Below are 14,429 nucleotides of genomic sequence, written 5' to 3'. Positions count from 1 at the left end.
TTAAATTATTTTTGTTTACGAATAATCCTTTCACATAAATATGCGTGGAAGATATCAATTTTTTTGATTATTATGACTTTAAGAATAATATTTTATACAAATTAATTGATAAATTTATTGACATCAATAATACAAATAATGAAAAATATAGGAGGTTTATATAAATTAATATTATAAAATAATACAATTAATGGATGAAAGATTTATATAAATTGATGATATACTAGTAAGTCAAGTAATAAGTACAGCAGGGAGATGCAATAGAATTAGAAAAAAATGGTATATTAAACTTAATTATTACCACTTTATTGAAAAGGGCCAAAATAGTAACACTAATAATATCAATTAAATATTATTGAAATGTTTTTTTACAATCAACTGCTATTGAATGTAAGGGTTAAAAAAAATTGAAATTTAGAGGTCCTAGGCAAACGCCTAATTTGCCTACCCCTAGGGTCGGCTCTGCCGATGAGCTAGACATTTTGTATAAACAATCAAATATTTAGGTAAGTTCCCCATATTTTGAATAAACGACTAAATTTTTAAGTAATTACTGGATATTTTGTTTATACTACCAAATATTTCGTCCGAATTTTTTAACTTCATTTATCCAAGGGGGTAACTTGACCATTATTGAAATATGGCGAGTGTGAGATTTAAAAATAGGGGTGCTATATATGGCTAAAGTTTAAACAGAGTTCTATTAAAAAAATTGAACTTAAACTCTTAATACACTCTTAACAGGGTATTAATCGTTGAATATCGTTGAATATCTTAGAAATGCTACTAAGGCTATTCATTCTATGAAGTTTGGGGGTGTTACTTTCAACAACTCGGGTCTTATAGCGGAGAATGCGGTGAACCATTTTAAAGATTTATTTGACAATGTTTCTGTTTTGCAGGATAATTCTTTGGTGGAGGATGTCATTCTTAAGCTCGTGTCCGACCAGACTAACTTTCTTCTTACTATGCTTCCTACTGAGCTGGAAGTTCATTCTGCTATTTTCAATCTTAATAAGGATAGTGCTGCCGGTCCTGATGGGTTTGGTCCTAGTTTTTTTTCAAACTTTTTGGAACTTGATAAAAGAAGATGTTCTTAATGCTACACTTCATTTTTTTTAAAGATGGTTGGATTTCTCCAGGGTATAATTCTAACACTTTAGTTCTAATCCCTAAAGTTAAAGAAGCGGACAGTATTGAGCAGTTTCGTCCCATAGCGCTTGCTAATTTTAAGTTCAAAATTATTACAAAGATTCTTGCTGACAGGTTAGCTAAGGTTCTTCCTCTCATTATTTCTAAGGAGAAAAATGGTTTCATTAGTGGAAGAAGCATTCGGGACTGCATATGTCTCACTTCCGAAGCAGCCAATTCGTTACATAGGAAAACTCTTGGTGGAAACATTATTTTGAAAGTTGATATTGCAAAAGCGTTCGATACTTTGAGTTGGAAGTTCATTTTGAAGGTTCTCCATCAATTTGGTTTTTGCGAGAAGTTCTGTTTATGGATCAAATGTATCTTATCCTCTGCTAAAGTTTCTATTGCATTGAATGGGCAGCAACATGTCTTTTTCAACTGTCAAAGGGGGGTTAGGCAAGGAGATCCGCTTTCGCCTATGTTCTTTTGTTTGGATGAAGACGTCCTAAGTCGGGTAATTTCTAAACTTGTTTCTGATAATAAAGTCAAGCTTATGCATGCTTCGCGAAACGTCATGTTTCCGTCTCACACTTTGTATGCCGATGATATTATCCTTTTCTCTCGTGGTTGTATCTCCTCTATTGAAGCTTTTAAAGGGTTGTTCTCTTATTATGCTGAGTGTTCTGGTCAGGTTTGCAACCCCAGCAAGTCGGTTATTTATGCAGGTTCCATGTCCAATGATCGTCATAGTTTGTTAGCTAACCTCGTTGGCTTCTGCAAAGGTCAGCTTCCGTTTTACTATTTGGGAGTTCCGATTTTCAAAGGCAGACCAAAAGCGATTTATTTCCAGCCTCTGGCGGATAAGATTAAAGCCAAGCTTGCTGCGTGGAAAGCTAGTTTGCTTTCGATAGCAGGTAGAGTGCAATTGGTCATGTCGGTTATTCAAAGCATGACAGTTTATTCCATAATGGTTTACTCCTGGCCTATTAGTCTTATTAAGATCATTGAAGGGTGGTGTCGTAACTTCATATGGAGTGTCGATATGAATAAGAGGAAATTAGTTACCGTGGCTTGGAAGCTTTGTTGCAGAAGTTTGAAAGATGGGGGATTGGGCATTAGATCTCTAAGGACTCTCAATGATGTTGCAGACTTGAGACAATGCTGGACTATTTATAATGGTCGGGACGATTGGGCTCAGATTCTTAAATCTAGAGTTTTCAAAAGAGGAAAACGGGTGCAATACCATGTTTTTTCTTCAATCTGGTCCGGGAGCATGTATTTTCTTAATATTATCGAGATCAGTTCGATGTGGCTGGTTGGAAATGGGGAAAATATTAATCTTTGGAGTGACAATTGGAATGGGTATCCTCTTAAGGATAGATTCATTGAAGAACCTCTTGCGGTTTTTAACGGCATTCTGAAAGATTTCATTTATGACGACAAGATAGTTCTCCCCCCAGAGCTTTTTGTTTCTTGTCCTGATTTGCGGCAAGTTTGCGAGACGACGGTGATTAATTCTCAAGCGCAGGATTGTGTGATCTGGAAGCCTTCAGACAATGGTTTTTTGACCCTCAAAGAGGCTTATTATTTCTGCTGCAGGCCTATACAAAGTTCCTGGGGTCGAGTTCTTTGGAACCGGGCCATCCCGCATTCGAAGTCTCTTCTCTTTTGGAGATTGTTTCATGGCAAATTACCGACTGATAACAATCTTCGTTTACGAGGTTAGCACCTTCCTTCAGTTTGCAATCTCTGCTTTTCGAATCCTGAATATATTCAACATCTTTTTTTACGATTGCACTTATTCTATCTCTATTTGGAAGTGGATCTGCAATTTGATAAATATTAGAAGTGGTATATGCAGCCTGAATGATTGTATTTCTGTTCTAGAAGGATCTCATTCTGCTCAATGCCATGTGGTTATCTTGGCTGCTATTCTTAATACAGTGGCTAGCATTTGGAATGCTAGAAACTTGGTTAGATTTCAGAATAAAAAGCTGTTGTGGAAGTCTCATTGTGCGAGTATCATCTCCCTCTCTTCTATGTCGGGTAATCTAACTCAGAGCCCTACAAATTCTTCCATGTCTGATTTTGTTATTTTAAAGCATTTTCCGGTTTCTCTCAATCCCCCTCGAACTCGTTCGTCTATTGAAGTTCTCTGGTTCCCTCCTCAACCAGGTTGGGTTAAGGTAAAATGTTGACGAAGCTTCTGCGGGTTTGCCTCAGTTGGTTGGGTGTGGCGGTATCTTCTGTAACGAGGAGGGCGATCATCTCGGTAGTTTTTGCAGTAATTTGGGATCTGCTAATGCTCTTTTCGCGGAGCTCATGGGGGCAATTCTTGCCATGGAGATTGCTATTGGTAACGGTTGGTTGAATCTTTGGTTGGAGTCTGATTCCTCTTTAGTGGTTTCGGCTTTTAGCAACTCTATGGTTGTTCCGTGGAAGCTTCGAAATAGATGGGATTCTTGCTTATTTAAGTTGTGTAACTTTAATTTTTTTGCTTCGCATATTTTTAGGGAGGGGAATCAATGTGCAGATAAAATTGTTAATCTAGGCTTACAGGTTAGCTGTTTTACTTGGTGGAATGTGGTTCCTCCAAGTGTTTTGTTGGATTTTAACAAGAACAAGGTAGGTTTTTCTTTTTTTAGGTATAGATAGGTTTGAGGTCAGGTCTTTGCCCCCTCATAACAAGTACTACTCGTCAACAAAATAAAACCATTACATGTAAATTAAACCAAATTGCTTAAAAAAAATTAAAATCTCTTTTGTCAAAAAAAATAAATTAAAATCTTAACTTAAAAATTAAAATCTTAACTTAAAAATTAAAATCTTTACTGCCTACGAGAAACACGGCCCATACTTAAAAATTAAAATCATTACTGTCTAATGTCTTTGTCTCGTAGTGAAATTGTCTTCATGGCCCATACTGCCACTCTTTATTTTGGACAGTCAGTCAAATACGCATGCTTTCGTCTAGTCCCATCAAGTCAGTCATTGATCAGTGTGTCTGCATTTATCGTACATGTTAGGCGTGCTTGTAAACAGTACGAAACATCATTACTATTTTTTACCCACTACTATTATAAATTAGGGGCTCCTATGGTTGAGTTTACACACAGATACACAAACTCCATATACCAAACAATCACACAAACACAACCATGCCTCGCCGGACAACCATTAGGCCAGATGGATGTCACCGGACAACAGAGTTGCCGCCCCGGAGATCAACATGGCGTGCCGAACCTGAACCGGAGTATCGCAGAAGGAACGGACATGTCATATTCTCCGCCGTCAAACCTCCCATGCCAGTTATGTTTTGGAATATCTCTTCCGTCGAGCAACTCAAGAGGACTCTCCCGAGATTTTTAGAGGGGGAGTACGAGGCCGGCGAACAGATAAGAAGCATCAAGAGGCTTAAAACAAGGGCTGATGATGTGACTGGAGCAACGATAACTTTCTGGGATAACGTGGAATACGACATTGATGCCATTCAAATGATGCATGGACCTAATGACATTGTTTTAACCGTGGTGATTTCTTAGATGTTTTACTTTATCTTTTTCTGTTGGTTATTTTCTATGTACCTTTTAACTAGTCAGAGACCCGTGCTTCCGCACGGGTGATTTTTTTTCTGGTGTAGTATTTTTGTAATGATATGAATAATATTAATAAAAGGAATTATAAGCAATATGCATAATTAAAAGGAATTGTTTTACTTGAATAGAGTTTGAGTTTTATTGATGACTTTTAGTCCCTATAAAATCACTTTTGCACTCACTTTTAGTCCCTCTACAGGGACTAAAAGTGAGTGCAAAAGTAATTTTATAAGGACTAAAAGTCGACTTTTTTTTAATAGGGACTAAAAATAGTTTTTAGTAATTTTAAAGGGACTAAAAATATATTTAACCCTAAGATTTAATCAAACAAAGGTGACTTTGTAAACTTTAATAATCCCACCGTGTAACTTTCTTTTTTTGTCTTTTGTACAAACACTTCAACATCAAAAACAGCTGCAAGTGTCATAGCAAATTCAAACCCCAAATAAACCTCACGCGCCTCTATACTGAGTTTTTAAAAAAAATTCCTTGAACTATTCGAGAGTGAGAACCACGCGTCACATCACGAGTATGAAATAACAAATATCAAGATTCTATCTTGTCTGAATTTTATCATTCCCTTTCTCACAAAAGGTAAAAAAAGAAAGTGTTGGAATTAAATGCTAAATGTGTAGTTACTCCTATTATAAACTCTTTTTAATACTAGTAGTTATTAAAAAAAAAATATTTTTTAACTTTATTATTTTAAATTAAATTATAATAATTTTGCTAAATAATGTTTTTTTAATTAAATGAGAGTATTTGTCCATGATTTAAAAAGGACACAAAAATGAGGGGACAATGTCCAAAACCTCAAACCTAACAAAAACGAAAGTTAGGAAGACCTAAATTGTTTATATTAAAATCTCTAGTTACATTGGGGGTGTAAACAATTCCACCAAGTATAGTTAGCCACTAAAAGACATAAATTAACAATTTTATCTACACAATGATTTTCTTCTCTGTAGATGTGAGTTGCCATGAAGTTGAGATTGTTGAGAGCTTAAATACAAATATCCCATCTATTCCTAAGCCTCCAAGGCCCAATGGAAGCATTGCTGAAAGCTTCCGAATGGTTCTAAACATATTGTATCTTAATATTGAAGATTAAATAATATTTAATTCGTCTTCATTGTCAATCTTTACTCTTTAGACATGTAATGTCTGATCGTTTACAATCATTTAAGTTTGATCTTAGAGCTCTCTCGAGCCCTCTACATCTTCTTTGTTCATACGTAAATTGCGTCTTTTTAAGTCAGGTCAAGACAATTTGATTTTATCCAAGTCTATGGAGATAAATCGCTCTTTAAGTGGAAATTTTCAATTTTCTAAAACTTTCTTATGACGACCTTACTCCATGAAGGGGAAAGGTTTGTTAACTCATTCAAAATACGAGCTTTCCTAACTCATACGGTGGAAAATGTTTTTCCCACATTGACCCTTTAGAGCGGAAGAGGTGGGTAACTTTCCTTTCCTCAGGGAGCTTATTTGTTTATGTAACTAAGCGGGAAAGTCTCTAGAGTGCACTTTTATCACCCGAACAAGAGAAGGGTTGCAGATGAGCTATCAAGTCGTGCATTTCTCCCAAAGGTGATGTGAACACCCCAGATATCCTCATAGATGTTCGGTTTACCAGTTAAGGCAACTAGAAAATTGTAGTTAACAAGTTTTTCTCCTTCTGTAGCATCTTGCTTTTATGGGTAACTATTCGATAGACGAAACCCCTCGATTTTCTTCTTATCTTAAAGTAGATTTGCTTTCGGGTTAAACCAAGATTCTTTCCTAGGATGCTAATTTGTTTATGTCACTAAACGTGATAACTTAACCACATTTTTAGCTTTTTCTCTAAAAGAAATTCTTAAACCAACCATGCCATACAAGTATTAGTTTAAGTTTTGTCACCCCTTATCCTAATTGCAATGAATCGACAGTAGAACAACCAATCAATTTTTTCTTTCATCGTCCCAAACATAATGTTTTGGGCCGACCAAAGGCCAAATGTGGGGACCCAATCAAACATAGCTCAATCGAAATTATTCAACATATATAATTAGCACACGTAAGATTCAAAATTCAATTTTCTGAAATCAATATACCTAATCACTACTTGCTACTAGCACAATATGTAATTTTAACATCAAAATATTTTTTTCAGATACATCCTTAAATTCAAGAGGATAATAGGGTCACTTCCTCCGAAGTCTATTAAAATAACATAAACATCCATTCTAATTTTAAAATATGCATTAATATCCTCTAAGTTTAATTAAAATAACACTGACACTCATATAATTTTTAATAAAAACTAAAAAAATATAGGCATGAATAACATTTATTTACAATATTTTTTTCTTGTTAGTAAATTTTTTTGTGTATTCTAAAATTAAAGGAAATGGCAGTGCCATTTTAACATAATTCATGAGTGATGAATGTAATTCTCCTTAAATTCAAAGAAGTAGTGATCCAAGAAGCAAATGATGAAATGGCAATTGTGATGCAAGAAGTTATTATTATTTTTGGTTAAATTAAAAACTAGTATAGGAACTTCTCTTTTCCGTGGACGCTCGACTTAGCTGATTCACTGATCTTATCTGTTGCAATTTAATATATATATTTTTTTAATACTTTAAAATAAAAACAATTTTATTAATGAATAAAAAAACAAAATATAATTTATTTATTTATGTTAAAAACAATTTTATTAATAAATAAAAAAAATAGTATATAAACATTTAAAAAAAAAACAAAAAAAAAACAAAAAAAAAAAGAAAAAGAAATGTGCATAGGCACCACCCTAGGTGGCTAAAAAGGAAAAAATGTACATTGATGCCACCCTGGGTGGCACATAGGTTAGGAGAGATTGGTCATTGGCGCCACCTGAGGTGGCTCCTATGTGAAGACCACCTCTAAAACCTGGTCGGTAATTTTTTCGAAAAGATGGTTTTTGGTGTAAATAAATTATTAAACATGGTTATTTGAATTTTTTTTTCCAATTTTTTTTTAAGTAGTGAAATACAAAATCAGACGAGAGAACAATATTAAAAGTAAAACCTTAGTGAAATTATAATATTCCAATTATGTCCCTGCAACATATAGCATTCTCGTTAGCTCACTGAACCCTACCGGAGAAGAGGCAGCGCCGCCATAGTTTCAGATCCAAAGAAAAAATGTGGAGGTCGTTACTTGCAAGACAAAGATTCACTGTTCTTCGCAACTACAAGGCCGCATACATCTCACCAATTCAGGTTCCTCTCTCTAATTTCGCAATAAACCCCACACAATCAACCATTTCTTCTTCCTTAGATTCTCCTCAATTTTCGCATTTTCCCAGCGCTATTAACAACCCTAGATTCTTCTCTCAACAAATCGCCACTGAAAATGAGGTTCCCGTTGATTCTCATTCTTCTGAAAACCACTTTGACGCTGTTCGCCTCGAAAATGACGATGTCGCTGTTCCTAATGATGACGGTAATGAACACGATTTTGTAGTAGAAGAAGAGGAAACGGAAGCTTTCCAGATTGATGATGAAAAATTGGAGAAAGTTGTGTCTCTTCTGCAGACTAGTGCTGATGAGTCGTTTGAGTCTTCTCTCGATAACATGAATTTGACTATACGTCAGGATTTCGTTATCAAAGCTATTGAATCAGTAGAAACTGTTTTGGCTGAGAATCTTGTGAGGTTTTTCAAATGGGCTTGGACTGAGAATTCGCTTGTGGTGACCACACAGGTTCTAGAGTCTTTTGTTATCACAATATGCAATAGCGGTCGTTCATTGAGGGACAAAGATGTATACTCTCTGTGGGATTTGGTGAAGGAAATTGGGGAGAAAGAAATTGGGGTTGTCAATGTAACCATTCTTAATGAGTTAGTGAGCTCATTCTCTAAATTGGGAAAAGGGAAAGCTGCATTAGGGGTGTTTGAAAAATTCGAGGGGTTTCAGTGTGTGCCGGATGCAGACACTTATTATTTTACGATTGAAGGACTTTCTAGGAGATCGGACTTTGATTTGGCTTGGTCTGTGTGTCAGAAGATGCTTGATGCTCAGAGAATTCCGGATGGTGAAAAGATTGCTAGAATATTGTCTTGGTTGTGTAAGGGCGAAAAGGCTAAAGAAGCTCATGCAGTGTATATGGCAGCAATAGAGAACAAGAGGTATCCGCCTCTGTCTTCTGTTAACTTTTTGGCTTCTCATTTATGTCATAAAAATGAAACTGTACCACTGGCTTTGGAGGTGTTGAATGATATCCCGGTGGAGAGGAGGAAGCGGGCAATCAAGCCGTTTTCGGCTGTTGTCCGAGCCTTGTGCAGGGTTAAAGATGTTGATGCGGCCAAGGAGTTGGTTTTGAAAATGATTACGGATGGTCCACTTCCTGGAAATGCTGTTTTCAATTATGTTATTACTGGTTACTCTAAAGCTGGGGAAATGGGGCAAGCTGTGGAGATTTTGAGGCTACTTGAAAGTAGGGGTTTGAAACCCGATGTGTACGCGTACTCTGTTATTGCTAGTGCTTATTCAAATGGAGGCGAGATGGAACAGGCTAGGAAGATCTTGGAAGAAGCTAAAAAGAATCATTTAAAGTTAAGCCCTGTAATTTATCACACTCTAATCCGTGGATATTGCAAATTGGAAAGATTTGACGAGGCTTTGGAGTTGTTGTCTGAGATGAAGGATTTTGGTGTACGTGCTTCTGCCGATGAATACGAGAAGCTGATCCAGTCTCTCTGCTTGAAGGCTTTGGATTGGGAAAGAGCAGAAAAGCTGCAAGAAGAAATGAAAGAAAAGGGTTTATATCTCAAGGGCATCACCCGAGCCCTAGTTAGAGCCGTCAAGGAAACGGAAAAGGAGGCTATGGAGGCTCAAAGCGGTAGTTTAGTGGCCTAAACATTATGCAGTGCGACGTTAACGTGAGAATCCTGGTATTTGTAATTCTTTTATTATTAGGTTACAATTTCCATGCCAAAAACTACTGTAGGAGAAATTTTCTGAAGTGATTGTTGATGAGTTTGACATCTCTTACTGGCCTTTTTTGTTATAATAAAACTTATTTAGTTCCTCTTCCTCCTGTTTAATGTTGACACTAGTATACCCAGATTTCTTTATTTTCGTTAATTAATGTTGGACAAAACATAGCACTTAATTATATTGGCCACTTCAGTGCTTCTTTCTTGTGGATTTCCTTTGAAACATATACTCATGGATAGTGTTGCATAACTTGCATGTAATGCAATAAAAACTTCAATTTTCTTAAAAGGGCTTTTCCCCATTTTTTTTCTGTCCTCTATGTATTTTGGTATGTCTAGTATTGCATGTTCCATTTTCAGCTTCATGTGTATTTTATGAATAGCTATTAGGCTGTTGCTTAGAGTGTAACATAGTAACTTAATTGCGAAAAAGCTACATAAATGTATCTGCAGGAATTTTACTCTTGCACACAGTTAAAGAGAAATACATTCTTTTATGCTCTTATAGGTCCCCTAATGAATTTCTTATAATTACTTTTGGTTGTATCTGTATATATGGTCATAGTCAGTATTTTTTTGAAGGAAGCACAAAATCTGTATCACTATGGCACTATGGAGTTGTTTGGATTGGTAATATGGCACGCGGATTCAACTCTCGCTCTCTCCGTGCTGCAACTCTCGCTCTCTTAGCTCTGCAATTCTCGCGAATCTTAGCGTCCCGTCTTCTCGCTCTTTGCTAACTCCAGTTTTCAGCAATGTTCCTTGTGTTTGGATCATTTATCTTGATCCTTCATTTGTTTATTCATGTATGTGGTTTTTGCTAGTTGAAGATAAAAAAATCCTTATAAGTAAAACAGTAACAAAATATTGAACCAAACGGGGTCAAACATGTAATGAGATCTGTTCAATGTCTCCGCATCAATGATGGAAGATCCTCGTCCTTTGAGATAAAATAACAGTGGGCAGAGAACCAAAGAGAGGTCACTTGTAAACACAATTCTGCCTCTTACCAATTATAAAGGGAGAGGTATATTCTTGAATATGAAGGCGGTTTGTTTCCAGTATTCCACCAAATGTACCATAGAACTGCATTGACTATATATGGCCACAAAACATTAGACTCCTTCCTTCATAAACCTATAGACCATGTATGTACGATGAGAAAGTACTCCAAGGTGGGAGAGCATACCCAGTGTCCTCCAAGAACTCAAAATAATTTATTGCATAAGAAGCTTGCTGCCTCTCAATGCAGAAATTAGTTAGCTGCTGTTTCAGAGCTAGACTTGAACATAAAACACATAAGTAGAGAAAACTGCGCGACTATTAGTCCTCCGAATCACAACCATTCTATTTTTCTCTATATATCGTATATAGAACTGCAGTCTAGACCAAACATTCAATCTCTGAGGGAGTCTTGGACTTCCAATCGTAGGTTAATTGAGGAGGGACTTATGATGGTTAGGACTTAGGAGAACGAGATGCAATTTAAAAGAAAGATAGATTGGTGGACATGTAACAGATCATAAAAATCCAAAGTTCATCTTCTCCTATCTGGAATGAGGTAGAGATGTGGGTTTAAGAGTAGAAGAGATTCTAATTTACTAATAGCTCTACCAGTTGGATTTGTGCAAAAGTTAACCATTACCCACCATGCTATTTTTCTATTTTATCGTATATCAAACTGCAGTCTAGACTAAACATTAGATTTCCGAGGGAGTCTTGGACTTTCAATTGTAGGTTAATTGAGGAGGGACTTATGATGGTTAGGATTAATGTCTTATTTGATAAAGTTTCACTAAATCAAATTGCTACAAGACCCTTTCACTCATTGTAGTCACAGCTTATTTTCTGCATTTAATTGCAACCCTTACAGCCATCTAATTGCACATTGTCTGAGTCCTGTGATGTGAGTAGCAGCAGGTTTATTGATAAATAAGAAGCCACTATAGGGTTGACATTGGTTCTTTAAAACATAAAATGAAGATTATTTTTCTTTTTTAATGTCATGTTATTGCAATCTCTTTATCTTCCAATGATAAATGAGCAAACTGTAATGGACATCACTGCTGGTTTATTCTATCTGTATGTTTAAGACTCCAGCTTTAATTTCTGTTCTGGCCTATTGTTGTACAGTGTACAGCCTTTGTTCTGATTAATGCTGCCATAAGATTTATTAATTCATCTATCGTAGATGAAATCCAAGTCTATCTTGACATGAGAGAAAGAGTACGATGCTGCTTTATCAAATTGTCACGAACCTTTTCAAAGGAACGGAGTGTGCAACTACCCCTTCAATATTAGTAAATCACTTGGTGGTTTCACTCTTCATTCATTTTTGGATTTTTTATCCTTTGTGTTTGCGTAGCTTTAGAAGGCTGTAGAGCAGCTTCCCAAATTTTTAGTGATCGTGAGTGTACCCTGACTTTTGTTTGAGAGACCTTGAATCACTGGCCGAGGTCAAGCAGTGTTTGTTTGGGTGTTGAATTGATAGCAACAAGGAAGTTCGCTGCTGATTTTTTGGTTTTTCTGCTACTTGATTGCAGTGTCTTCAGTTCAAGTATGTGCTGAATAATGTTGTAATTCAGGCTTAAGCTACAAGAAATTAATTATTCAAATCATTCAAGTTAGTTCAATAGCTTGTAGTTTTAATTTGAAATATGAAGTTCACCTGGTTAACCAGCTCATATGAAGACTCCTGTAGACTAGTTTTTTTTTTTTTGTTAAGTCCTACTTTATTTCATCTTGCTCATTGCTATAAACCTTGCAATGCTATTTCAATTGATGTTTCATGTCTCACATCTACTGTTTTGACAGAATGTTGGTACAAGTTAGAAACAATTTCGCTACAACAAAGTTTGAAAAAAACCAATGAGAAAACTTAATTCTTAAACTGTAAATTTTCCTGACTGTAAACTGATTATTTTCTCTGAAAAGCTTTAAAACAAAACAGTTGAAAGTGACCAAATATGAGACAAGAATTCCATTTGGAAGCATGAAAAAATGTTACGTAAAAATGCACATACCAGATTTGGCTATTCTAGGTGCTGGTGGTGCTATTAAACCATTAGGATTGAATTGTTACATGTGATTGACATATTGCAAGAAGAGATTGATGCTTCAGAATTGGATGGATGAATCTCAATTTGTTATTCATTCACCATCTATGTGAATATGTAGTGTGTCAATTCTTCTTCCATTATCAAATCTTATGCCAATTCTTGTTTGTGTTTTTGTTATTGTCCCAATTGTGTCTGCTATTTTATCCGATTACCAATTCAAGGCTATGTTTTATTGGGGGATCATCAACACCTTGGTTGAGAATGTCTTTCTAGTAGTGGTAATCATAGGTGAATCTGTCCAAGATTATATTGACACCTCAGTGGATTGCCAAGTACATTTTTTTGGCTATTTCATTTGCTTTGCATTTGAACTTTGTGTTAGGTCTTGCTTGGACAAGCTTTTTGATAACGATGATGGTCGTTGTTGGAGGCAAAATGAAAATTTGATGTTAGCTAGTGATGTTGGAGGCCTGTTGTGCATAAATTCAGATGCAGAAACTTTGGTTATAGGAGGGTCACAAGAGTTCAAGAGGATGTTTCAGTTTGTTGAGCTTAGAACTGGCTATGGGCTAGCAACCAGTCCGAGGGGATTGGCAAATTTTTGGTGGGAAATATCCATTGGTAATGGTACCCAAAGTCTAGTGTCACAAACACTACAATCCCATAAGCCATATATTACCTACATTCTAAGAATTATGATCTTGAAAATGAAAGCAGTGCTATCATGTAATGCTTTGGAGGACTATGTTTATCTAGGGGGTAAATGTATGATTTTGACTAGCCATCAAAATAGACATCAAAATAGACTTCGGAGAAGGTCCGACCTTGCCATGAAGACTATTTCAAAATGCCATAAAATTCACTTAGGCTATGTTTGGGAGTTTGGAGGGGAAGGGAGGGGAGGGCTTTGGAAAATAGGAAGAATTGGGTGAAAAGAATAAAAAGATTTAAGGTATGAGGGTTTTGGAGGATTTGATTTTATTCATAATACCAAAAACCCCATAAAATGGGGGAACTCAAAAATGGTATTGAAGGAGGGTTTTAGAGGGTTTTGGAGGGCTTACATAAATTTTGCAAATATCATTTAGGTTGTTATACTATTTTGAAAATTAAAAATTTTGTAATGATAATGAGTCTTTTATCATTCTAAACAAAATCATTTTTTCAAAAAATGTCAAATATTTTTCTATATTATTTTCAAAATTCGATTTCGGAAGCCCTCCCCTCCCCTCCAAACTCCCAAACATAGCCTTAGAGATGTTAGTTTCTGTCTGGAGGGTGTTTGGTAGTTTCTTCACCAATAAGGTTCAGTTATATACATTTGTTGAGGCTTTCTTGTCTATATGGACATGTAACCTTCAAGAATTTGCCTAATATTGTTGAGTGTGTTGCACAATCACAGGCTAGCCTACTGTGTCATGATAGTAGGGACGCACATATGCAAATTTTGGGGTGGAAGGTTGTGCTATCTCATTGGTTGTCTATTGTGATAGTGATGCACACAATTGTTTTACATTTTTGTAGGAATTTTCTTGAAGGTAGGATTGGCCACTGTTCTGGGATATGATTTTTAACTAAATACTGTACTTGTAGTTCCAGAAATTACTATAGGCTTGACAAAGTAGTTAAGCAGTGTTTTTTTGTGTGTTGTATTGACAGCAAAGAGGAAATTTGCTG

The 14,429-nt window shown here is 35.9% G+C and overlaps 2 protein-coding genes across 2 annotated transcripts; both read left to right on the top strand.

Annotated features, from left to right (window-relative positions):
• Positions 1-803: 803 nt before the first annotated feature.
• LOC131658194 (uncharacterized) lies at positions 804-5,841 on the top strand. Its single transcript, XM_058927519.1, has 5 exons — positions 804-1,053; positions 1,143-2,855; positions 3,022-3,320; positions 3,394-3,613; positions 5,699-5,841. Exons 1-5 carry the CDS (start codon positions 804-806, stop codon positions 5,839-5,841), a joined length of 2,625 nt encoding a protein of 874 aa, XP_058783502.1.
• Positions 5,842-7,774: 1,933 nt separating this feature from the next.
• LOC131661642 (small ribosomal subunit protein mS80 (rPPR6)-like) lies at positions 7,775-9,787 on the top strand. The gene has a single exon (XM_058931247.1). It carries the CDS (start codon positions 7,898-7,900, stop codon positions 9,611-9,613), a length of 1,716 nt encoding a protein of 571 aa, XP_058787230.1. The 5' UTR covers positions 7,775-7,897; the 3' UTR covers positions 9,614-9,787.
• Positions 9,788-14,429: the final 4,642 nt, after the last annotated feature.

Source organism: Vicia villosa, linkage group LG3, assembly GCF_029867415.1.
Source record: "Vicia villosa cultivar HV-30 ecotype Madison, WI linkage group LG3, Vvil1.0, whole genome shotgun sequence".
NCBI classification, from domain to species: domain Eukaryota; kingdom Viridiplantae; phylum Streptophyta; class Magnoliopsida; order Fabales; family Fabaceae; genus Vicia; species Vicia villosa.
Note: the sequence above shows the minus strand (reverse complement) of the source record. Positions and strands in the feature narration are given on the sequence as shown.

What these genes read in the sequence shown, in the direction of transcription:
- LOC131658194 (XM_058927519.1), top strand. Translation starts at nt 804, where the DNA reads ATGAAGTTTGGGGGTGTTACTTTCAACAACTCGGGTCTTATAGCGGAG. An exon ending in TAACAATCTTCGTTTACGAG is followed by an intron (nt 2,856 to 3,021) that starts GTTAGCACCTTC and finishes TTTCTGTTCTAG; the next exon opens with AAGGATCTCATTCTGCTCAA. An exon ending in CTCAACCAGGTTGGGTTAAG is followed by an intron (nt 3,321 to 3,393) that starts GTAAAATGTTGA and finishes TGTAACGAGGAG; the next exon opens with GGCGATCATCTCGGTAGTTT.
- LOC131661642 (XM_058931247.1), top strand. Translation starts at nt 7,898, where the DNA reads ATGTGGAGGTCGTTACTTGCAAGACAAAGATTCACTGTTCTTCGCAAC.